The 26,741-nt window shown below is 45.3% G+C and overlaps 1 protein-coding gene across 1 annotated transcript in view; it reads left to right on the top strand.

The window, feature by feature from the left end:
• The window catches only part of LOC138259279 (SPARC-related modular calcium-binding protein 1-like), a 425,517-nt gene that overhangs the window by 306,128 nt on the left and 92,648 nt on the right, over window positions 1-26,741 (top strand). Inside the window, exons 7-8 of the mRNA XM_069206897.1 lie at window positions 4,040-4,117; window positions 11,252-11,435. Coding sequence (XP_069062998.1) covers window positions 4,040-4,117; window positions 11,252-11,435 — 262 coding nt within the window. The remainder of the gene's footprint in view (window positions 1-4,039; window positions 4,118-11,251; window positions 11,436-26,741) is intronic.

Here is a 26,741-nt window from a genome sequence, read left to right as displayed (position 1 = left end):
GTTTCCATTAATAATATGGCACAGTCAGTGTTGCAGACTCCCCCGAAACGGTCAGTTCTACACCCCACCGCCACCCAGGTATATGCTTTTGGGGCCTCAATGCCACTTACATTGGCGGGAGTATTCACAACAGAGATCTCGCCTACGTCACAGTCAGTGCGGGCCAAGGTGTATGTTACCAAGAGTCGATCCGGAATGCTGCTGAGCTGCAGGCTGGCGAAACAGCTCAATCTGGTCTCTTTCGCATTCAGTGTGCCCCTAGGGAGTGTGGGTGATTTACTGGCCGAATTCTCACAACTATTTGATGGCACTGGATGTCTGAAAGATCGTCTCACAAACCTCCACATTGATGAATCAATCCAGCCAGTCGTCCTGAGACATTGATGGGTAGCTTCCCATCTACGCCCCAAGGTGGAGGACGAGCTGAGAAAACTGGAGCAGGCAGAAATTATTGAGTGGGTGGACGTCCCAACACCTTGGGTGTCCCCGATTTTTATCACTCACAAGCCGAAATAGACTGATGAGGTCAGGATCTTCTTGGACATGCATCTACCTAACATGGCAATCCATCTGGAACGTCATCTGACGCCCACCGTAGATGACATTGTCACTGAAGTGAGTGGATCGAGATGGTTTTCTAAGATGAACCTCCGAGTAGGGTACAATCAGCTGCTGTTAGCTCCAGAGTCATGAGCCATTACAACATTTTCAACCCTTGTAGGTTTAAGTAGGTACAAGCGACTCGGAGTGTTGAATGCAGCTGAGTTCTTTCAGGATACTATCTGGGGAGTGTTGGCTGGACTAGATGGAGTCATCAGTGTCAGCGGTGAATCCTAGTACATGCTCTAACTATTGAGGAACACCTTGACAGGCTCAGAGCGATGTTCAAGCGACTACAGGACAGTGGTCTCACCCTACACCTTGAGAAATGTGCTTTTCTCCAAAAGGAGATTGCTTTCTTTGGCCACTGCTTCTCTGAGAATGGGATCATGCCTGATCCGGCAAAAGTTAGTGACATTCAGTCAGACACAGCGCCCACCAATGTTTCAGGTGTCCGCAGTTTCTTGGGGATGGTCACATACTGTAGCCGATTTATTCAAAACAGGGCCACCCTTATGACCTGCTTCGGGAACAGACCAAAGCAGAGGCAGGTTGGTAATTGGGGCCAGCTCAAGACACCTGGATTTATTTCGATCCTTGCCAGGAATCTGAGCTGCTAGTGGATGCCTGCCCCACTGGCCTCGGGGCAGTTCTATCTCAAAAGCGAGAAGATGGTGAGTGGGCTCCTGTGGCATGTGCTAGTCGTGCTCTAACAAACACTGAACAGTGATACTCTCATATTGAAAAAGAAGCCATTGCAGTTCATTGGGGTTGTCGCCATTTTCACTTATATACTAACGGCCAACCATTTACAGGTCACACGGACCATCAACCACTCATACCTCTGTTCAATGGATCATCTTTTAAGCCACCCCAAGGATCGAGAAGGGATCCTTCAGCTACAAGAATACCACTTCTCAGTGGTATACCACCCGGGATCTCAAAATCCAGCTGACTGCTTGTCTCGTCATGCCAGACCAGCCACCGTCAGTGAGGTTCTGATGCTGAAGATGTGGAGGAGTACTCGCGACTGGTGGTGGAGCGGTCACAGCGTCTGACCATCGCCCTGGACAACATTGTAGCGGAAACCAAGTCCGATGACTGTCTCCAACTAGCAATCTCAGCAGTAACCTCAGGGCACCTACTCACACATGAAGCCCGTTTGATGGTGTCATTGTTACACAATGTCAAGTGTGAACTTGCTGTCTCCCCCGAAGGGTGTCTCCTGAGGTGCTCTCGATTGATAATCCCACTGTTGTTGCAAAAGCAAATGTTGGACCTGGCTCACTCTGCCCACCAAGGAGTAGTAAAAACAAAGCGCATGCTCCGGTGTAAAGTATGATTCCCTGGTTTGAATGACTGGGTCGAACGCACTGTGAGACAATGTTCTATGTGTCAAGCTCCTGATCCAGCCGAACCACCTGCACCTCTCATTACCGAGTCCATTCCCTTCGTTCCCTGGTACAGGGCAAATGCAGATTTTGGGAGCCTACCTGATCGTTGCCACATTTTGGTGGTGAGAGATAATTTTACAAAGTATCCTGAAGTGGAAATTCTAGACTCAGTAGCAGCGATCCAGACCATTCCTCATCTGGAGAAGGTTATGGCCACTCATGGAGTGTTGAGTGAACAAAGGACACACAGATGTCCTCCTTTTTCTAGCCAAGATTTTGCTGAGTACTTGGCCTCGAGAGGAGCTTGTCTTTGCAAGATCACTCCTCTCTGGCCGCAGGCACATGGTGAGACAGAATGATTCATGTAGACTTTAAACAAAGCTTTAAGAATTGCTTTGGGCAGTGGTCAGAACATGGAGTGCGCTTTGTACGCTTTACCGGGGGGAGTACTGTTTCACTCTGCATGCTACTACCAGGGTGTCCCCCAGCAGATAGTGTATGAACCAGATGGTGAGAGACACCTTTCTGCCTGTGGGAGAACATTCCGAGACCAGGTGGCTGATGCATCGCATAGACGCAGGATGCACAATGATCGTACATCAAGGAGGAGATGGGTCAACCAACATGATGTCCGAACTGCTGATCGGGTACTTCTCAAGAACAGATAACCAGGAAACAAGTTCCTGTTGCCGTTTGAAGTCAAACCATGGAAAGTGAGTGCAGTGAAATAGCCTGCGGTCACGGCCCGAAGGTTTGGTGAAACAATCACAAGGAACATTTGGGGGGTTATTCTAACTTTGGAGGAGTGTTAATCCGTCCCAAAAGTGACGGTAAAGTGACGGATATACCACCAGCCGTATTACGAGTTCCATAGGATATAATGGACTCGTAATACGGCTGGTGGTAAATCCGTCACTTTTCCGTCACTTTTGGGACGGATTAACACCTCCTCCAAAGTTAGAATAACCCCCTTTGTTTTTTAAATTATACCGGCAGGCAGACCCAGCACCGGAGAACACCGATGGTACACTGCCAACGGACCAGTTCGGAAACAGAGGACAATGTCAGTGATCTGCAAAGTGGAACCTGCACACTTTTTCCGTCATCGCCTGAGTGGTTAGATGGTCAACAGCAGCTCCAGTATCTATGAGGCTGAACCTCACAGGGATGAAGCAGGTACTAAGAGGCAATGCAGTGCATGGGGAGACATGATCTGCGACCTCGCCCAGCAAATTCTACGAAGCTAAAACATTCCGTATTAAGCTGACTGTTTGTTTTTCATTGTTAAGTGGTAATACCATACCTGTGCATTTTTATTAGCCTCATGTGGTGGTGTTTTTTTCTTTAGATATCAGTAAGGCAACCTTGTGTGTATCACAGTGACATTTGTTGGTATTCAGTGTTGAACCTAACAGGTTTTGTTTAGTTTTAGCATTTTTTTTTGTTTTATTTGGGTAAAGGGGGAATGTTATGTTGGGATGGGTCCGTCTCAACTTGCAACATGTGAGAGGGGATATCTTCTTGTTACCCTGTCACGTGGGGCTGTAATTGTAGTAGCCGTGACGTAGGGCAGGGATGTAACTAATGGCCCGGGGCCTGGACCTCGTGGTCAGATGGTTACTGCAACTTGTGTTGGGTCCATTACTTTTGGAGCGCCGCTATATCCTACAGGCCGCTCTGCACAACGCAACACCCGCTGCCAGCAGCACTATCTAACACCAATACCAACGAAACGTACTTACCATTGCAGTCCTACAAATGTTACAGGTTTGACAATACTAGGTGACCAAAGCCATAAAGCTGGCCTGAGCATCCTATTATTATTAATATTTTTTAAATCGTAAATTGAATTGTTAAATACTTTCTCATGTGCTTTATTTTTTTAAACAAAAAATGATCTCACAGTGCCACCATGTGGTAGACTGTCATAAATATGTACCGGTGCTAGGAAATAAACGCGGCCAGGTTGAACAATTGTAAACACCAGCACATATTGCTTACCCCTGTTCTCTCTTCTTGAGCGCTTTCTATTTTTTGGTTTACAGAAGGAACCCTGCTGCCCATTCTCATCCCAATCATCATTCCAGACTTCAAGCCTGGGCACCCCCTAAAGCGATCACATGGTAAGGAGTTGATGTACGGAGAGCGCTGCTGGGAGAGCTAACGTGGCAGGAGACCTCATATTGGAATATTTCCAGTTGAGAACACTGCAGTGTTGGTTCTCTGTGGTTTGTCCGGGATTAGGGAATGTGTTGAGCAATGTTCAGCTGTATTTATTGTCTGCACGTGAAGAATGGGTGGACTGTTACTATTCATGCCATATCTGCTCTGTGAATGCGAGGGACACTTGTGATGTCATGCACCATGTTGTGCTAGATGTGTGAGGGATGACGCTTTTACTAGCACTTCCTTAAGTACGTTTTTCTATGCGTGATCCTTGCCCTGCTGAATAAAGAGGCTCTGTGGTTCCACCACCCAGTTTATTTCTCAGTGGATTCAACTGTTTTTTGCCAGTGTCTGGGAACCTGGCAAAGAAAACAATAACATTGGGGAAGTAACTGCTGCAGATTTCTAAAGTTCTTTCTAGGGAGGAGACGTTAGGTTGTAAAGTTGAAGTGATGGCACATTATTACTGCAAGAATGTGTGTTAGCATGCTTGTTGCTTCCTGTGCTATCCTTGCAAAGCAAGTGGAGGAAACATTCGCTACTGCCAGCTTTCATCCGAAGAATAAGGTTACCTTCATAGTTATGAGGCTTTAGGCAAGTGGTTCCCAAACTTTTGACTTCAGTGGACCCCACTTTATTATAAATGGATCCCGGAGACCCCAACTGAATCATTATTGGAATCCGGGGACCCCCCACGGAGTCATTACTGGAAGCCGGGGACCCCGGCCTAAACATTGTCGATGATTTGAAACGCAAAACAATACACAAAAAATACAGAAACAAGCATTCATCAAACACATACACAAATGATAAAACATTTTATTTAATTTCCAAACAAATACAAATTAAAAAAACATTCTTAATAAAAAGGGTGGAGATTTCGAAATTCAATTGAAGCCACACATCACCCATACTGTATATTTGATGCACCTACAGTGCTCCCACAAATCAATCTGAGGATACTAATTTAAGTTTTATCCTCCATTTTCCAATTCTTTGACATTTACAGTACGTTTTAAAATGTTCAATTGTACTTTTAGCCACTTTCTTTATATAGACTTTATTAATCTGTTCATGATATTTAATTTTCTAAGCGGTCGCAAACCCCCTGAGGAGGTTTTGCGGACACGAAGGGGTCCCGACACCATAGATTGGGAACCACTGCTCTAGGCTTTCCAATTACCAACTGTTTGTGTGTACTGTCATTTAGTGGCCGCAGCAGCAACTGCTAATTCAGGGCTTTGCAAATGCTACCAGGTTTCAGGAGTGGCACGCCTCCATCCCTACACACACATATAGAGACCATCAACATTTACATTCTTGACTGTAGAAGCCAATGTTCATTTTAAGGCTGTTTTTTAACCAATTGTTATTGATTTTAAAAGAGTCATACAGATGCACAGTGTGCAATAAATGCATATCCTGATCATTAGTACGATAATTGTTCCCAGTAGGATCTGGACATCAGAAGTTAGCAAATTGGTGTGCAGCAGGAGATATTGGTTCAATACAGTATACGAATGAACAAAACATTAACGTAACTGTAATTATCAGGTCACAAGTATAAAAATCATATGATGGACAGCGTAGAAATTACGTGCAAATCGTAGCACGTATCTAGAAATTTCACGTTAATGGGGCCTAATCTAGAATACTGATACAGAGATGAACTGACATTCAAATACAACTTAAATTCAGTTAAATTCAAGCATACTCCTATAAAAACATGCAATCTAATGCGGGGACAGATAAGGAATGCATTTGGATGGTGTAGTGGAGCACAGTGATCATTCTATCTCGCAAAGCAAGATTTGCAGCTAGGGTTCTTCCAACAGTGTCTGTAATTCGTGTAATAAGGCGTCTGTTCTAGTGCATTAGAGTGTCTACGCAGCCCCGGACTTCTCGTTGTAGGGCTGCCGAATGGGCCTTACTCCATGTGAGGGTAGCCGCGTACCAATATGACAGCTCTAGTAGCCGAATAGCCTCCCAGTGCATCATAGTGGATCTCCAGACTATCAGGAGAGCCAAGTCGATAAAGCAGTTAGTAGTGCTTCCAGACCTCTTGCGTTTGAATAGTCCCAACCTCCCAGGAGACCAATTTCCAAAGTGCACAATTCTGCCCACTCTGTGATATTCGTCAAGACGATGTTCATTTTAAGGCTCTTGGTAGAGAGGCTGGTAGGCAAGTGTTAATAATAAGAGAGAGAGGGCACACTAAGACCTTCATTACGAGACAGCATTATCGGTTTAGCGGGAAACCCCACACCTCTGACATTTTACCCTGAGAGTGAATAGCTGTCAAAATTTACCTTAGAAAAAAGAGCTTTGAATGCATAGAAATTTTGGCAAAAACACCATGTTCCAAGGATATCCCTCATTCAGAAGACAAAAACTCAAAATTAGGAGAAAGTACCACACCTGGTAAACACTACTTCATATGGGTTTTTCAAACGGATTACAAGCCACTTCATACTGTGGGCCTTAGAATGATGGAGCCACTAGAAAGGCATCTTTTTCCATTAGTGGCCACAGTATGTAAGATAGCGTACAGTGATCACCTCAGGGCATCAGCCACTTGGTTGCCAACATTAATGTAAAAAAATGTAATAATATTAATAAAAGGTCCCCTGTCATATGATTTATCACTCAAATATCAACAGTAAATATATATTTAGAAAATTCCCCCATTTGTCTCCAAACATGAGATTATGATTTCTGAAAAAACGCATATTTTTGTCTTAAATACACACTTTTCAATGTTGGTGTACATGCATTAATTCAACCAATCAAAAGCTTCTAATTGACTGCACACGGAAGAGCTACTTATAGACAGCTGGAAAACTACCTGTAACTACCATGAGCTACTTCTTGGAGAAGCATGACCCAGCCAGACTGACAGAGGACACCTTCCTAGTGAATTCTGAATCGAGGGCTTTGATTTGGTTTGTGGGACTAAGCATTGGTAAAATGCATTTGGATAGCATATTATGCCTCTACGAAGAACTTGCCTTTGGTACACTACCAACATCACCATTGTCCCATAGAATGTGGGCTCCATTCAAAGTGTAACAGTGTGTGATAGATAACATCATCCATCTGCTAATTGTGCCCTTAGCAGTCACTAAATGACCATCACTATCTCCAAAAGGCACGGATGTAATGTATCTTCAGTAGAAGAAGCATCAGGATGAAGATGCAACTCGGACAGCAGTGTCAAGACATAGGTGGCATGAGTACTGAGCGCAGTTGCAAATCCAAGAAAAGTACCATGGTGTTAAGCGTTTGCAACTTACTATCTTATGGTCAACCATTTGGAAGCCTACTGACATGAAGGGGTTATGGCACACAAGGCCATAGGCTCAAAAGGTGTGTGCATCAACCTGGCCAGGCCCATTTGTAAGTCTCAGCAGGCAGTGGACAACTAATTAAGGGAACAGATACTTTATGCCTTTCAGATTTATGTGATGGCTTTCTTGTTCATGGAGAAGAACTCCACAGGCCTGTTCTGCAGGCTGCAATGGCTGTGAGCTATGCCATGCACGTGTACATCTACTGGCAGGTGACGCAAAGAAGACTTGATGTCAATAACTCAGTAGTTATGTGGGTCAGTGTTTTCTTCTACCTCCCAGTGGCAGAATCTACGCCACATGCTCTAGTACTGGTTTCTGTTGGAGGATTTCCTAACAACTACCAAGACCTCAAAGATGTCAAAGGAGAGAGCTCTTAGGTAACCATGGCCCAAACATATAGGTGGGTGTGGGCATTTCAGTGTAGATGGAACAGGACACCACGTTCATAGTGCTCCTCGATGACTCTGTGATCTTCTGGAGGAAACGTGGAATCCGAAGAGTCAGGTATCTAAGAACTTCCTCATTTAGTGCAGCATCTACCCATTTACTTGCTTCCTGGGCTCCACTGCATTATAAGAGGCGAAAAGTCACATTTTGTGTCCAAATGAGTGCCAGAAGCATTTACTGTGGAGAAACCTCGGTTTCGAAAATGAGGTCAAGGACTTCCTAAAGGATTTCCCCAATTTGGCAAGTAAATACATCTGCTCTTGTTGTCTACTGGGATGTTGTTGATCCCTAAAATATGGAAGACAAGCAGTAGAGAGCTTTATTGAAAGTTTCATTTCTAGAGGGGTAGTGCCAGCCTCAGAGCTGCAGGAAGCGAGTGGTTCCTTGCTAGCTTACTTGAGAGGGAGCTGTGGTATTGCCATCAACACTCTGGACCTCAGTTCTGAAAGGAAGGTCATCAGTGCTAAAAAGAGAGGCCTCTGCTTTAAAATGTTTAGGTGCAGGGACGAATTTGACATGTTCCACAAGTCAATTATAGTTTTCTCCCCCTAGTGTGCCTCCACAGCCTAATGTTGAAAAGTAGGTGACAGCAGCAAACATTGGCGAGACCAGGTGGAAGACGCATCACATCAAAAGGCTTGAGGCGTGTGACTACCATCACTGGGACGGGATCAGAGATGGCTGACCTAGGATGAACATTGACTTGCCGCCTACCAGCTAGTCTCAATATTTTTCCACATTGGGCTATATTAAATGCGCGTGAGGAAATTAGCTGTTGGTAACAGTGTGTTCCATCTTACCCTCCGACTATTAACACCTTATTTATCTTTACAGCCTATCCCCACAATATCTGTTCTTACTAGTATGTCTTGTACGTCTTGCACTGTGCGGCTTGTGCTGCATAGCTCGTGGTTAGACTCTTGCTTTGTTAACATTCTACGTACAAGCATTCGCGAGGGGGAACCCAGCCTTGCAGATGTTCCATCATTGGCTTCAGTTACTTTAAATAAAAAAACGTTATTTCTGTTTCGGCTCATCATTGGACTAGAACTCTTTGAATGTCGCCTGCAGCCTCAGAAACCTGTGGCACCCCCAGGCTGTCGCGCTCTCCTTCATCAAGAACTGATGCAGTGTCTGACAGATAGCTGTCATCCTTTCTGATTGAGCAAAGGCTGTTGTTAGTCTGGTGTTCAGAATTGCCCACATGAATTGAATCATTTTGGATAGTAAGAAGAAGATATGGATTCATATATTAAGGATAGGTGTAGAGACATTTTCAAACACTAGGTGTTAACATTGAATTAAGTGACCTGGAGGAAAGAATTAGAAAAAGATCGGTTTTTAACTCAGTCTTGAAAGTGGTTAGATGTTCCATTCTCCGACTGTAAGGAAGGTTGTGAGTTCCTCAATCTAGTTCCCCAACTCATGAAACTCCTGTCCCCTCAAAGAGGACAGCCTGAAAGATTACTGTATTAGGAGAAACTCACATGAGGATTCTGCCCTTCTGGTAGGAAGTTGCATTTGAAAATACTGCACAGACATTCAAAGTGGGTGCTGTCCTGCACCGGTAGCTAGTGCAGGGCATTGTGTGCTGGGTACATATCAGATCTGTTGTTACACACGCTCTGGTGCTGATGGGTCCACTGATTGTATATTCCCATCAAGAAGGTTTTGCCATCATCCAAACTGCTGTTTGCCAAAGCCAAAATGATGGAAGCCCTAAAGGATTGGAATTCATTTAATCATCTTACTTCGCAGCCACAAACGTTTACAGAGAACTCAAGTCTGAATCAGGTCCTGAGAGAGGAAACCAGACTGTTCTGCCCCTGCCTCGCTTGAGGCTTCATGGATGTGATATTAATCTAGGTGCAGATGACAGTAGAGCTTCTGCTGCAGCACAAAAGCCACCACATATGCAACAGTCCTGGTAAAAATGTAAGGGGTCGCACGGAGACTGAATGGCAGTGTCCTTTACTGGTAGTGCTGGTTCCCCAGGATTAACAAAATCCTTTCTGTGTTCCTTCACGGTGGGTACATGGAAGTAGGCATCCTGAAAGTCTACTGAGGAGACAGTCATCCAGTTAAGATGGTGGTTTTAGATCATACTGGTCTAAGACAGTGTGCAACGCTCCTTTTTCTTTCCTTACAAAAACATATGTGGAATATTACTTATGCAACTGTTCTGTAGACAAGAAGACTTGATTGCTACTATAAGAAAGAGCCCCTCTAGCCCCTGCAGACATTATTGGGGTGGAGCTGAGGTGGCCACCAATGGAGGTGTCTGTGTGAGCTCAAGATCATAGTTGCTTTCGTCCCCTGAGAAACCCATGCATCAGTGACTATCTAGGGTCAGCATCGTGGAGATGTCAAAGCATTCTTTTCACTGCAGTAGCACGGGCTTCCTCAGATGGTGTGTGGGGAAGTCATTTGGACGGTTTGAATTGTGTGAGGGAGGGCTAGAAATTATTTTTTGTTTCGTCTTAAGCACTTTGCCATTGACTGCTGTTTTTAGAGAAAGTGGAAGAACCTTCCAGGGTCGTGGGGTAAAAGGGCCCAAGCCTTGAAAGACTAGAAGGTGAATAGAAGGCCTGTTTTTTCAGATAACAAAAAAGACAGTTTAGGTGAAGCTGTGTCTCCCATGCATGTTATATATTGTGAGGATTTTGTTTTACCCTTCAGGGAAGCAACAATTACTACAATAGACTGAGCTCTGGTATTTCCTTAGACAAAGATTTGCATTAGGCCCCCACTCTATGCTAGAGAAGGAGGTTCCAGGCCACTGAGTTTGGCAGAAGCAAACTTTGCGCTCACCTCTGCGTGTACCATGCCTGCTTACGAGTTATGGGGAAGCTGGTGCTGCAACAACCTGTACTGCATCTTTTCTATGTGAGGGAAAATTGTGCTGCAGTTGCATGTACTGCATCTGTTGGGTGTGTGTTTTATGCTTTTGCCATGTGGAGATTGTTAAGTGTGTGAGAAAAATCTGCACTTCTGCTGGAGGCGCTGCACTTATTAATTTTGAGGGACCCTTGCCTTAAAGCAGCTTTTATTGAACATGTTGCATGTGCGAAGAAGCACCACCATTTTCTGGTCATTGAACAAAACAGGACGTAAGGTAAAAATAGAATTTATTATGGTAAACTTTGCTGCTTCCTTTAGCATTATTGTTTTCAGCCACTGTATCTGTAGTAACATAAATTAATTTCCTGACCCCATGTCCTAGATCTATAATAAGAACATTTGCACCCCATGACGGATTGTAATGTGCAGTAACGTTATTCTTTGTGGTGGCAGAATCCCCCCTGTCCTGTGAGCAGGAGCGCAGAGAGGCTTTGGAGGACACCCAGAATGAGGGAGCCTTCATTCCAGAGTGCGATGGAGATGGAAGCTACAAATCCGTGCAGTGCCACCAGGCGACGGGATACTGCTGGTGCACCCGAACTGACACTGGGAGACCCATACCTGGAACCTCCACACGGTAAGTGACTCTATTAGGAGAGTATATACACTGCCAGACACACAAAATGATGCAATGCCAGGCACTGGGAGAATACACTCTCTGGGAAATTATAAACATAACTTGTGAGAGAATCATTGTGAAAGATGCAGTCAAATACTGGCAAATGTTAGATGAAGCTCCCACAGATGGACACTGAGGCAAAAACAACTAAGGAGCTGAGTTAGAGTTTGGGAGAGTTTGTACTCTGTTACAGTAGAGTACACTTTCGGCCTAACTCTTAGTCTGCCACAAAATTTGGAGGTGGGCAGACAACCTGCTTTGTGCCAGCAGAGTAAAATGTAACTATAGACATAAACCTTCCTCTGACAGCAAAGGTGCTAAGGGTCATCGGAGGTAAGTCATCCGACCGTTTGCCCTATTTAGAGTGGGCAGTCTGACTACTTTAGTTTACTGTCCATTAATACCAGTTTTATTCGGTTGCTGAGGGACAGTAAAAAACAGAAACATGAGTCACACATCTTGGGAGAAAACTCCCATGGTGTGGGTCATTAGTGTTTTTAGTTTTCAAACTCAAACTCCCACTCAGGGAGTGTTTTTTTGTGAAAAATAAAAAACTTTGGAAACGTTTGGCAACTAGCTGTCATGTTTGAGAGCACCATCCATCAAACTTTAACTTTTACTTCATTGACCGGAACCACCACAACAGCGGTTCCTATCAATGAATAGAGATGTCCTAAATTTGAGGGCATTGTAAAGGTAGGGTGGCAGGCATAAAATCATCTGCCACTCTGCCTTTATTCCGTGCAAGTTCTACAGTCAGGTTCCTTTCTCTCACAATTACTTTCAGGCTGCAGTTAATCAGTCGTTCAGACCCAGTGTTGCACAAGAGGGTGAAATTTATGAAATCAATCATGTTGTCATTTGTGTAGACATGCTCTCCCTCAAATTATGTGACAGGCTTGGTGAACACAAGGCATACAGAACTAGAAAGCAAATTCAGGTGCTTCAGTTTCTTGGAAAAGGCAACATACCAATTTAATTTGTAAAAGAGTTAAAGTGATATTTATTTAAAAATGACAAAACAGTAACCATTAAAGAGCCATACAAAAGTAATGGGAGAGGTAAGTGAAGCAAAGTAATGAGCTTGCCAGTGTCTGTTTTGCGAGCTATGAGACGTTAGAGGCAAGTTCATAAGAAACCCCTTTGTAAGTAATTCCTCTGGATCCCCACTGGTCATTTATTAATCCCACCAACCAACTTCCATGAACTCACACACCATCCAATAATGATTGCACCTAACTTCTATTAATTTAACCTACATCAAACAAACTTAAATAAATGCAAGGAATGGTTTCCTTGAGGGCACAAGATTAATCACAATTCACAGCAATAACCGATAAATGCTAGACTAACCTTGGGATCCTGGAGCTGTGTGCTGCACTATTCCTGACAGTGCCTGTCATCGACTCAGTTTTATATTTTTCATCCCAGACTCATACACTAATGTAGATAAATACGTGGTGTACTATTATAATGTTGTTGTGTTTTCAGGTTACATGCTTTCCAAAATGTGACAGTTCATAGTAATAAACTTATAGTTAGCTCTCTGCTGGTTAAGTTCTAGTAAACAAAATAGATGAAAACATGATTATTAGAGATGTTCAGAATGGATTTTGAATGGTGAAAAGAGTACATCACCTGAGAATCCTGGTCATTTTTCCCACATTTACGGTAACTGGAGTTCTGATAATCCACCAGAATATCCACTACAGAATACTGTGGGGCCAAAATATCACGGAAAAGATATCGAGCACCACAGGTTAAGAGGTGGTTTAAGAAAAGTAATTTGTGTTGAAATTTGACAGCTCAAATGTAGCAGAGACGTTGATTGGCCATAACTTTTAGTTAAAATGTTGTGGAGAGGAAATGATACATTTGTTGTTTATAACTATTACTTACCCAATCTGGAGTTTAATTTTCACACAATAAATACCTCCTGCATGTGGTTCTCCTTGCAAAATGTAAAAACATTTTCACAGCTGAGTTTCAGATTTCCTAAATTTTGGGTCTGAGTGTGGAATCTCTGGATAAGGCCATAAAACAGTAAGTTCAAAAGGTACATTCAGTTCTGGTCATGCAGCTCAAGGCCTGGTGTGCAAAGCGCTTTTGCAGATGCAAACCCTGTGATTTTCAAAATCACAGGGCATGGGACCACAAGGGCTTTATTTAAAGTGCATAAGTATTTACAAATTCTAAAAGGGCTTTTTCAAGTCCTTCCGAATTTCAATTAGGCAAGGATATAAAGGGCACTTTCATCTCCTATTTACGAGGTAGAAAGGTATTTATTAATATTTTCTGACCACAATTACGGTGGCAGACCCCTGATACCTTACTGACCGCTGAGTTGGGATGGTAACTGATTCTGATAGGGGAAACTGCCCTGGAGGTGCACCTTCCACTCTGGGAGTTATGTCAGGTAGCCTCAGGGGATCAGGCATCATTTATGCTTTCCATACAAACATTAACACAAAAGTATTGGGGTGCATGTGAAGAAGAGAGAGAGTTTTCAACCAAAAGCAGGATCATTTTATTTCCCCATTAGGTTGTTTGAAGGGGGTTGAGTATTTAGGAGTGACGAAGCCCAAAAACACTTTCCTAACTGTAGCAGTGACCCAAAAGGCAGCTACCATCAGTTAAGTAACTTTCCCTGTCACAACTACTCCTTTTCCCAGAGGAACGTTTGGAATTGAAAGGAAGCCATCGAATGCTCAGAGAGTGACCCCAGTTCACAAAAGTCATTTCAGCCCTTGCAAAAGAATGTACTCACACTATGTTTTCTGCGTGAGTGAATATCTTCTGTAGGAGGTGAATGGGCATATTCCGGTGTGGGTACTGGAAATTTGTGAACACCCACAAAGTAACATGTTTATAGGTATTGACAAGCTCTTCTGTGAGTCCTTTGAACCCTACAAAACGGGTGAAAATGTACTCATGAGTGAAAGTAAATGGATTACTAGGATGGATGATGGAGGGAACACCTTCAGCATTGTTAGGGAGTAAGAAAAGGAAGGAGTTAGTCCCCAGATGAAAATGTTATCCTTGTGTACTTTGTTTTAAGTGCAAAGATGTGTGTGTGTATTTTTGCTTGAAAAAATCACATTCTTGCCACTTTTCCGAAAAACCGTGACAATTTCCAGGTGTAAGCTGAGAAAGGTTTTTGAATTCTAACAAAGAGTAAATGTGCATCTACAATTACAGAGTATAAACGATGCAGATTTACTACTTTCTGAAAAACTGCCCCCCTGTGCTTACTAGCCAGGCAGTCTGGGTTCTGTGGTTACCTTTGGTCATTATAGTTAAGGGAGTAGCCATGCAAAAAAAACAGGCAAATGTACTTTTCAGCATACTTCCTACTGTTTTGTTTGAAAGGATCTAGCCCAAGAGTCTCCAACCTTTTGAGTAATAAAAGCTAATTATGTTCAATGAAATCATTGTAAGCTACTATTATTGTTAGAGTTGTAACACTGACCACATTGGACAAGATTAAGGGCCTGATTTACAGTTTGACGGATGGGTCACACTGTCGCAAGCGTTAAGGATATTCCGTCTGCCATATTACGATTTCCATAGAATATAATGGAATCCTAATAAGGCAGACGGGATATCAGTCACGTTTGCGACAGAGGAACCCCATCTACTAAACTCTAAATCAGGCCCTACGTTAGTGCCCACCATTTGCAAGGTTACTAGGACTGATCATCTAAGTGCATCAGGCACGGTTGGCAGCATTAATGCAAAAACGCTTTGTCAATGTGGAATTGCCTCTACATGGTTAATATATAACAACAATATTTGCTATGCTCCTGGCACTTAAGTAATATTATTAGTAATAGGTCTCTGCAGCACCGCATGATATATCTCTCAAATGTCAATCTTAAATATATATTGGAAATTCCAGCATTATTCTCCAAACATATTGCAGATACACTTTTCCGCTTTCATATACATATATTAATTCAGCCAAGCAAAAACAACTAATTGAGTAAGCTGGATGGCCCTCAGGAGAGCTATTTATAGGTAGCTGGAGAGCAACCAGTAGCTCACAAGTTACTCATTAGAGAAGCCCGAGATTGTAGCTCATACTAGATGAGGATTTTTTGCACCGGACCAAAATAGATCATACAGTAAACAGGGTGGCAATCATAAATTATTTATCTGTTACTTATAAATATATTTACTCTTATAATAAAAGCTGTGTTAAATAAATCCTTTAAAAACGAAGCAAACTAATGGGAATCAAACAAACTTATTTTGGCTCAAAGTTAGTCCCATTTTTAATATTTGTAAAGTAGAGAAAATATTTTCTTTTATTTACAACGCAAGCAAAGTTACCTTTTCGAAATTTTATGCAATATGTTGAGGGTAAATAAGGAGGAAAGCGTGTTTGACCTATTAACGTGTGCACAAAAAAGATCTATCCCATTGTTACCCACCCTTTCTGCGTGAGTAAACATCTCCTGTAGGAGGTGAATGGGCATATGGAAATGTGTGAATACAAAGTTACATGTTTATAGGTATTGACATGCTCCTCTGTGAGTCCTTCGAGCCCTAAAAAGGGTGATAATTTACTCGTGAGCGGGAGTAAATGCATTTCTAGGATGGATGAGGGAGGGAACGCCTTTAGCATTGCTAGGGGCTTTTCCCCTACAACTAAAAGTAGAAAAGCTGCAGTTGCGAATTTACTACTTCCTGAAAATCTGCCCGTGCTCCCACGGAGAGGTAGCTGTTGTATAGCAATATCAGGAATTAATTTTATATTACATTTTGCTGTGGACCTGAACTTTTGTGGTAGAGAACTCTCCTGCAACTTGACCCCATGTCACATATTCCAGAAGCCTTTCCTGAATATTGGCGGACATTTGGGGCAACCTGAAATAAGAACTTTTATTAAAAGCTGGAACCTATAATTTTTGCTTCTCTGGAGGACTGGGGCAAGGCTCACATTAAGACTTTGGCTTCAGCTCACTATAATAATCATATTTCCTACTGGAGGCATATGAGAGAAGACATAATTGTATGCCAACTATGATCAGTACATAGATCAACATAAATATGTTAATAAAGAATTAGCAACTAATTAAAAAAAAAAAATCTATGTTGACTTACAACAATACTCGGCTTCTTGGATGATCTATATTCAATGCAGAATGGTTTGTGTTCATGCTTACTTACTATTAGAACATTTGTTTCCAACACTCTGCATTTATTTTCCAGGACCACGCCTTGGTCCTTTGCTTAGGACTGTGATAAGTCTATGTATACCTGCATTCAATTACACGTTTAGTTGTCTGAAATAGGTGCAAGTTTGTTTTTATAGTAGCATTACTTATTTTATTATACTTATGTTACTTGTGCATCAGTACTATGGTTTCATAGTTATTCTATATTTTATACCAATACCAATAATGATTTTGATTCCGTATAATTGAGTGCAATACGTATTGTCTAAATTGTACTCATATTACCAATCAAAGAGTCTTAAAAACAATGAGTCCCATTCTCAAAGCTTTTGAGGAGTCACACTATTCTTGAAATAGGACTCACCTATTCACAGAAAGCACTTTCAGAATTAGGCCCTTACTACCGAGTTGTAATGATGATCTTATATTGCAGCAAGCAGTTGCAAGATCAATTGGTTTTTCATAAATTTGCCCTACTGTCTGCTTTCGGAAATTGATTAACCAACAGAAGTATTATTCATTGGTCATTTTCACTTATATCGCCGAGGAGATATAATATAATCTACACATGTCAACTTGGGTTTATGCCTGTGTTGGGATGAAAACTGTTCCTCAAGGTTACTCCCAGTTGGTCCCTGAATTTCCTGTAGCAAGTCTCTGATGTTTTTTGGATATCTGACTTCAGCACACACGACAATCACACATGACACAGAATGTAACCCATGTTTGGACTCTGTGGTTCTGAGGGGGCACTCATGTGCACCATCCTCTTCTAAGAATGGCTAAGGTAAGCTCACCGGGCTTTTGAAGTCCGCCAATGGTGGCAGCAAGAGATTGTAGTGGCAAAATACACATTTTTACCTTTCACCTGCCATGGAGAGTTGCGTACTGACCTCTCTTTTTTTTAAACTGGTCTGTAAGGCCTCATGTAAGTGGTTTCGTCTGTCCATCTTAGTGAGACATGAATGATGCATGTATATTTCTTCTACATGTGTGCAGTATGATGTGCATGCAGTGATTTTGCTGTGTATGGCTCTGACAGCCACAAATTCATTTTGAGTCCCTGAACATAAGTGGTACATAAGATGGAGGTTGGAGAGAGGACAAAGACTGTGGCTTTTCCAGTCTTGGAGAAAGATTCTGAGGTGAAGATAGATTTGACAGCAGTGAAGAAAAGAGAGCATTGACTCGCTTCCACCAGTACTTGCGCTGCCCTGAATTCGTCAACCAAGGGATGTCCAGTTGTGCACCAGATGCAGAGACCAGAATCTGCAGCAGCATCAGTTGGCCAATGCCAGAATCAGTACAATCTCTCCCAGTGGCTGTGTAGGCACCACCATGAAATGTGCAGCCTTATCCTCAGTCAGCAGTAGCAGGCCATGCCTGCTGAGGATTACAATTACAAAAAATGCATTGCAAGTGTAAAACACTGCTTGGAGAACTTTAACTTTGGACAGTTCACAAATCAAATCATTAACATTTATAGAGCGCGCTACTCACCCGTGCGGGTCTCAAGGCGCTAGGGGAATGGGGGGTTACTGCTGCTCGAAAAGCCAGGTCTTGAGGAGTCTCCGGAATGCGGAGTGGTCCTGAGGCTGGTGGGGAGGGTGTTCCAGGTCTTGGCTGCCAGGTAGGAGAAAGACCTCCCACCCACCGTGGAGCGGCGGATGCGAGGGACGGCAGCGAGCGCGAGGCCGGTGGAACGGAGGAGACGGGTGGGGGCGTAGAAGCTGAGGCGTCGGTTGAGGTATTCAGGTCCCTTGTTGTGGAGGGCTTTGTGTGCGTGGGTGAGAAATCAGAAGGTGATCCTTTTGCTGACTGGGAGCCAATGCAGGTGTCTCAGGTGTGCGGAGATGTGGCTGTTGTGGGGTACGTCGAGGATGAGGCGGGCGGAGGCGTTTTGAATACGTTGCAGACGTTTTTGGAGTTTTGCAGTGGTCCCAGCATAAAGGGTGTTGCCGTAGTCCAGGCGGCTGGTGACTAGGGCGTGATTCACGGTTTTCCTGGTGTCGGTGGGGATCCAGCGGAAGATCTTGCGGAGCATGCGGAACGTGAGGAAGCAGGAGGAGGACACGGCGTTGACTTGTTTGGTCATGGTGAGAAGAGGGTCCAAGATGAAGCCGAGGTTGCGGGCGTGGTCTGAGGGGGTCGGTGCGGTGCCAAGGGCCACCAGGAGTCGTCCCATGCGGTCGGGGTGTTGCCGAGGATGAGGACTTTCGTTTTGTCAGAGTTCAGTTTTAGACGGCTGAGCCTCATCCAATCTGCGACGTCCTTCATGCCATCTTGTAGGTTGGTCTTAGCGCTGGCGGGGTCCTTGGTGAGGGAAAGTATAAGTTGAGTGTCGTCGGCGTAGGAGGTGATGATGATGTTGTGCTTGCGTACGATGTCGGCGAGGGGGCTCATGTAGACATTGAAGAGTGTCGGGCTGAGCGAGGAGCCTTGAGGGACGCCGCAGATGATCTCGGTGGGGTCTGAGCGAAAAGGTGGGAGGTAGACTATTTGAGAGCGGTTGGAGAGGAAGGAGGCGATCCAGTCCAGGGCCTGGCCTTGGATCCCAGTGGAGCGGAGGCGGGTTATTAGGGTGCGGTGACAGACAGTGTCGAAGGCAGCCGAGAGGTCGAGGAGGATGAGGGCGACTGTTTCACCGTTGTCCATCAGGGTTCTGATGTCGTCTGTGACTGAGATGAGGGCGGTTTCAGTGCTGTGGTTGGTTCGGAATCCGGATTGTGAAGGGTTGAGAAGGTTGTTGTCTTCCAGGAAGTTGGTAAGCTGTTTGTTGACGGTCTTCTCTATTACCTTGGCAGAGAAGGGGAGGAGCGAGATGGGGCGGAGGTTCTTCAGGTCGCTTGGGTCAGCCGTAGGTTTCTTTAGTAGGGCGTTGACTTCGGCGTGTTTCCAGCTTTCGGGGAAGGTAGCAGAAGAAAATGAGGAGTTGATGATGGTCTGGAGGTGCGGGGCGATGATATCGTCGGCTTTATTGAAGATGAAGTGAGGGCAGGGGTCCGAGGGGGCGCCGGAGTGGATAGAGTTCATGGTGGTTTTGGTCTCTTCAGTGTTGACGTGAGTCCAGGCGTTGAGGGTGATGGCAGGAAGTGGGGGTTTGGTGTTGCTTGGCTGGGTCTGGTGTCCGAAGCTGTTGTGGAGGTCGGTGATCTTGCGATGGAAGAAGGTGGCGAGGGAGTTGCACAGGTCTTGTGAGGGCATGATGGCGTTGGCATTGGCGTTGGGGTTGGAGAACTCTTTAACGATGCTGAAGAGTTCTCTGCTGTTGTGGCTGTTTTTGTCAGGTCTGTCGGTGAAGAAATTCCTTTTGGCTGCGCGGATCAGGCGGTGGTGTTCGCGGGTCGCGTTCTTGAGGGCGGTCATGTTGTCAGCGGTGTGATCCTTGCGCCAAGTTCTCTCGAGGGCGCGACAGGTTTTCTTCGATTCCTTAAGGGTGTCAGAGAACCAGAGAGGTTTTTTGGTGTTGGCCTGTCGATGCGTGCGTCTGAGGGGAGCAAGGTTGTCTGCGCAGTTGGTGATCCAGTTCGTGAGGCTGAGGGCTGCGTTGTTGGGGTCGGTGGTGAGGGTGGGTTGGTTGACGGTGAGCGCGGAGAAGAGCTGTTCTTCGGGGATTTTGTTCCACTGTCGACGAGGGATGGGTTGAGTGCGGAGGTGGCGGGTCTCGCGTCGGAATGTGAAGTGGACACAGCTGTGGTCGGTCCAGTGTAGAGCGGAGGCGTGGCTGAAGGAGACGTGTTTGCTGGCGGGGAAGATGGGGTCAAGCGTGTGTCCGGCGATGTGGGTGGGGGTGTTCACCAGTTGCTTGAGGCCGAGGTTGGCGAGGCTGTCGAGCAGGGCGGTGGTGTTGGGGTCGTTGTTCTGTTCCAGATGGAAGTTGAGGTCGCCTAGGAGGATGTAGTCCGGCGAGGCGAGGGCGTGTGGGGAGACGAAGTCAGTGATGGAGTCGCTGAAAGGGGCGCACGGTCCGGGGGGACGGTAGATGAGGGATCCTCTGAGGGTGGTCATGGGGTCGGTGCGAATCTGGAAATGCAGGTATTCTGCGGCGAGGGGGGTGTCTTCGGTGGAGGTGGTGACGCTGATGGAGTCTTTGAAGACGATGGCGATTCCTCCTCCTACTTGGTTGGTGCGGTCTTTCCTGGAAATCTTGTAGCCTTCGGGGATGGCTATGGCGATGTCTGGGGCCGAGGAGGCGTTCATCCAGGTCTCCGTGATGAAGGCGACGTCCGTTGCTGTGGAGTCCAGGAGGTCCCAGAGTTCAACGGCGTGCTTGTGGACGGAACGAGCATTGACCAGGATGCATTTGAGGTGGTTGACGGCGCGTGGGCTGGTGGTCATGGTAGTTGCGTGGTGGAAGATACGTTTGCAGGAGTGGCAGGCGAAAGGTCCATGGGTACGTTTTGGGTTGGCTTGGAAGCAGGTGTTGGAGCGTCCTGGGTTGAGGGCGAGGAGGGTGGTGGGGGCGTAGCGGAGCAGTGGGGTTTGGGAGTGCTGAGGACCAGGGGTCGTGGCGCTGGGTGCGGGCCAGGCGTGGACGGGCGCTTTCTAGCCACAATTATTTGGAAGGGGTACTCAAGGAACCCAGACGGGTGTCAAAAGAGGATTATCTTAAAAATTATCTTTATTTGTAATTCATAGCCCATCTTCATTCAGTTTCATAGCTACATTAAATTCTAAATAAAACTCGAATATAAGACTATGTAAGCACACTAATCATTCACACACTGCACCTCTAAATACTTAGGAGAGAGAGCATAAATCAGTACAGGAAAGCTTATCACAGAACTCATCCCTCACCATGGACTCAACCTCTTTACAAAAACTCTTTGCTTGAATTTTCTCCTGTTTATGGGCCCAATTTATTCCCTATAAACCAATTTCATGAGCGGTATGAGCTCCTTTGAGACATCAACCCCACAACAATCTCCTTGGAAAATGCTCTACCTGCTGCCACACTATTTGTCAGGGTGCTGGCTTTCCTGTTGGCATCATATAATGGCTGCAGCAACAAATATGTTCAGCTATAGACCGCTAATCAGATTTCCCAGAATTCTCTGTGGAGCCATAGGTCCCACATTGGGGTTAAAAAAGGAAAACATTATTCAGTCATCCAATTAGATTTGGTTATTTTTCGAATTTGGATCTTAGAATCATCCATAGATTTGGATCCATGGGCGGTTCCCAAATGAACAAACAAAGGGGCCTATTTAAGAAAAGTGTTGCTGCACCCAGTGCAGCGCCACTTTCCTTTGTGCCCCTTAGCACCCCCTACCGTCATAATGTGTGTGCAGTATTTGAAATACGGTGCACCAGGGCGCAGGGTAGGGGGCAATAGCATCAACATTTTTGACGCTGTTGATGTACTGTTAAGGGTTAGCGCCACAATTTTGTCATTGACCTGGAACGGTGCATGGGGGCCCATTGTGAACAATGGTGTGCCCCCTTTTGACGCCTGCTCTGAGCAGCCGTTAAAAATGCCGGAAAAAATGACGCGAATACCATTTTTTCGGCCCCATAACGGGGGAATGCCCCCTTTGCATACATTATGCCTGCCGCAGGCATAATGTGGCACGAGGGGTTACAAAGTGGCACAATGCATGCATTGCACCACTTTGTACATATGGTGCATCATTTTTGGCCATCTAACGCCACATTAGTGTAAAAAATGATGCTAATGTGTCTTAAACTGGGACAAAATATCTCTATACTTAACCATTTAAAGTGTGCTGATTTAATTTGTAATGCAAAGTTCTCAAACATTACTAAACATAATAACATAATACCACAAAAGGGGTCTATTCTGAATATAGTTCTTGTCACTTTTGGAGTATTTCCGGTCAGCCTATTTTGCTATCACAGAGTGAAAAATAAGCATTTAAGCGAAATGTAAAACACTTATTTTTTTGACCGCCATGCCTCCTTACGTTAACTTTTCTCCATTGCACAGATTGGGGGACAATAGGTGAGTGGGGTTGAGAGTGGGGCATAGCATGCCAAAACTTACCCAGAAGCACTAGTTGTTTATCAAACATCACCTGAGTAATTAAAAATGAAAAAAAGGCATTTTGATTGGCAAGTCAGACTTAATCATGATTACACTTGCTGAATTTCTCATAAGTTACATTGAAAATATGTTTTTTTAGTTATGTAGATGTACATGAAATTTGGCAGAGACTTATTATAGCTCACTCTTTTTGCCTCACGGTCCATGCAGCTCCATCCAGGGTAACTAATTTAAAAGGATGTCATTAAACTTTTAATTTGGCACAGTTTGCAGATATGCATGGAACCCTGGACAGCAGAAATAGGTTGAATTTCTCAGTGATTGCCAAATTCATGCACAATCATTGGATGTACAGGGAGATCAAAAAAGTATTCATTTGCCAGAAATGTTGGTGTCTCTTGACTAATTTGCATGGCATTAGGTATACTGTTAGCACGCTGTGCCCAGGCAGCTCAGGTTCCATGCTGATCCAATTAACAGCACCAAAATGATTAACAAATCAAATATTTGTAACCACCCTTTTTATATTGTTCCCTCTTGAGGGATCTGCGCAAAACCTGACATTAGACGGGGCATGGCTAACTGCCTAGTGTAATGGCTGCACTGTAGCGGAGCTTCTGCTGCCCTCCGGCGCAGTCACCTTATATCCGCCAAGAATATCCAGCCCCAAAGCAGGTAAAGTGGCAGTCGGTGGTTGTCTGCTCTGAGGGAGCCAAAACCTTGTTACCCAAGCCCAGGGGGCCTGCTGGTGTCACGTCAGATGAAGGGGCTATTGCCATGTGAGAAGCAGCGGCCTCGAGTGACTTATGGGGCCTGGGACTTCGGAGGTGGAGGCGGCGGGCCGAGGTGCATTGCTGTCCCTGGGTTTCCATCCGCAGTGGCAGGTACCCAGGCAGAAGGCTGCAGAGGCTCTGATGCGAACTGGGGAGCAGAGAGGGACAAGTCTCGGGAGGGCGAGACCCCGAAAGAAGACCAGCCTAGATGCAGATGACTGCAGGCGCTGAAGCAAAGACAACAAGAGGAGCCTTCTCTCCACCCCTATATCCAGATAGCGCTGCCACTGAAATGGGTAGAAAGTGAGTCTGGTTTCTGGGCCCTGATATAAGATGATACATCAGCATTTGAAAGACTCAGGAAAGCAGCAGCATGGACTGGGGTGCGAAACCTGCTCTGATGCGCAGAACCCTTGCCGCTCACTGCACTTTCATAGACCCAACAAACAGTGCTCACAGAGAGACCCCCCCCAGTCCAGGAAAACGTCAAGGCCGCCAGGGGGCCCCTTATGCTGGCTAAGTGGTGCTGAGATTGAGGATTTAACTTATAAGGGAGGGAATAGGCGGGCACTCATCCTCCTACTTGCATTTCACACACCAGAAGTGGTTGGCTGGAACCGCAAGAAGACAGAGAAAGTGAAGTGCCCCGGCTCCCCTGCTACCAAGTGAAAACTATTCCCTGAGATTCACCCTTTCAGCAAAACAGTAGTCCTGGGATACATTGCAGTACTCCAGTGTTGGCCACACTATCCACTACAGGCAGAAGACATGGGCGTGGTAGGCCCGGACTATCAGTGCTAAGTTTGCACTAATTGGCAAGTCTTATAAGATGGGAAGTGCTCCTCTCTCTCCCAAATAATCACTCACTAGCTGGACTTGGCACTTAGTACTACCTGCCCCCTCCATTCTCACCTACTCCTGCCTGCTGACTACCCACGGGCTCGCAGCAAACATGACAGGGGGCAAAAGTGCTAAAAGTGGGCACCAAACAAAATTGGACAAATTCACTCAACCAAGAAACAATGCAGGGACTTTGGGGTTAGAGGAACTGCGGCCAGTGACATAGTCTACAAGCTCAGGAAGAGAGAGAGTTTAACCTTAAAAGACATAATGGCGGCTATACAGGGCATCGGCAGCACTGTTGAAATAAAGATCGACACGTCTCAACAGAAGTTGCACTCATGAATGTGGATTTTCGCAACCTGGAAGCCAGAATGAAAAGACCGAGGACTCCTTGAAGACCTTAAGTGATGACTCTGGAACCCTCAATGAGCAAGTCAAGATGCTCAAGGCCACCACTGCAACACTTGAGGCAAAAATTAAGGACTTTGAGGAGCACTCCCGCTGGAACAATATCCGAATAGTTGGTGTGCTTGAAAAAACGGAAGGACCAACTGTAGATCTATTTGTGGAAGACCTTATCCGAAAGCAACTGCAGCCACGTGGTCTATCCAAATATTTTTCAGTGGGAAAAGCACATCGCATGCCGGGCACACCGCCCTAACACGACACACCTACCTGTCCAATTATAGCACGGATATTTTGCTTTCGAGACTGGGATGTAATACTTTATTTGCTGCGCAGCACTACACCTCTATGAATTGGAAATGCCAACATTACTTTCTTCCATTATTTCACACAATGTGTGCAGAAACTGCGCTGCAGCGTTCTCAAAGTCAAAAAAGCCCTGCAGGATTGTGAACTCAAGTACTCAATGTTATTCCCAGCACAGTTCCGCATAATAGCCAATGGCAAAACTCACTTTTTCTCTTCCCCAGAAGCCACATGGTACTGGCTTGAAGGCTGGCAAAGAGTTTAAGAAACAAGAAGACAAGAACAACCCAGGAAACATCGAGGGGGGCACTCCATCGGGACACCCAGCAACTTCCAGAAGAAGGGCTACGCAAAAGCCCCACCCCACCAATCTCAGACCATCACCCATTCCAACAGGAGCAGACCCAGGAAAAACAACAAGATTGGTTTGAATCCAGAGACTGAGACTACCAAAACAGAAACACTCCCTGCTGCATAAACATGTGGCTCAGTGGAGCTTTCTCGACTACCTTGCACTGGACAAGGCAGAAGTAGTAGAACTGTCTGACAAAGGACGCAAACTTGGTACATACATACTTATTATGGGGACTGGGAGGGGGATTAATGGGAGCTAGCTTCCACTCCTTATTAGTTTAATGTAAAGTTGGCGCTATAGGCAAACTGCACGGTAGGCGTTACATTTAGTTCAGGGCCCGTGTAGCAGGGAGGGAGGGAGTGGGGATACAGTTATCAGGCATTATTGTTTGTTTGTTATTGTTGTTGATGTAAAGGCAAGATACATTTATGCACCTATCACCACAGAGAGACACTGTTACCCCACTATTGACAAGTGGGCACTGTCCATTAGGGACCACACCGCTGGTCGCAATAGCCCACAACAGACCATATACTCTGTAGCATGAATATCCATATGAACACGCCTACACTGTGTCTCCTATCCTGGAATTTCAATGGGCTTGGAGTTAAGATCAAACGGGGAACAGTCCTGTAGTACCTCAAGAGACACTCCCCATGACATGGTCCTCCTGCAGGAGACCCACCTACTGGGGAATAAAAGTACACACTAGACAGGTGGGGGGACAAATTGGTGGCTCACGTTGGCCATACCACCGCCTCCAGGGAGGGTGGGCATCGTAGTGAAAAAAAACGCTCTCCCTCGTCATCCAATGCATTTGGCCCGATGAACAGGGACATTATGTGGCCCTCTCTGGGAAGGGGTCACCGTGAATATACTCTCAGTGTACATCCACCCAACAACTCCACAACATCACACTTCCAGCACTGAATACACTCCTGGAGGACCTCCCTGGGGGTAATTAAAAATGGGATGGGATTTTAATGCAACACTACGCAAGGTTAGAGACGGAAAACCCCCCCAGACAAACAAAACCAGCACAATGACACCTGACCCACTTCCTCGCTACCCAGGGGCTAATGGACGTGTGGGGAGCTGTTCACCCCACTGAGGAAGCACTTTGCATTTCACTCTGTAGCATACAATAGTCCCTCCCGCATCAACTATTTCATCACAACGGCCTGCCAACTGACAAGGGTACGAAAGGTCTACCACCTAGCATGGGCCTCTCCGATCATTACCCCTGGTGGATGATCTATGGCTTGGGGGAAAGTAGCAGCCACAGACGTTTTGTACTGAGCCCCTGGTACCTCAAGGTGCGAAAGGTCCGAGCAATGCTGACGGAAGCGATGGTGCACTACTTTAAAGAAAATGTCTCCTCAGTAGGCTCCGCACAGA

This window comes from Pleurodeles waltl, chromosome 9 (genome assembly GCF_031143425.1).
Source record: "Pleurodeles waltl isolate 20211129_DDA chromosome 9, aPleWal1.hap1.20221129, whole genome shotgun sequence".
NCBI lineage: Eukaryota > Metazoa > Chordata > Amphibia > Caudata > Salamandridae > Pleurodeles > Pleurodeles waltl.
Note: the sequence above shows the minus strand (reverse complement) of the source record. Positions and strands in the feature narration are given on the sequence as shown.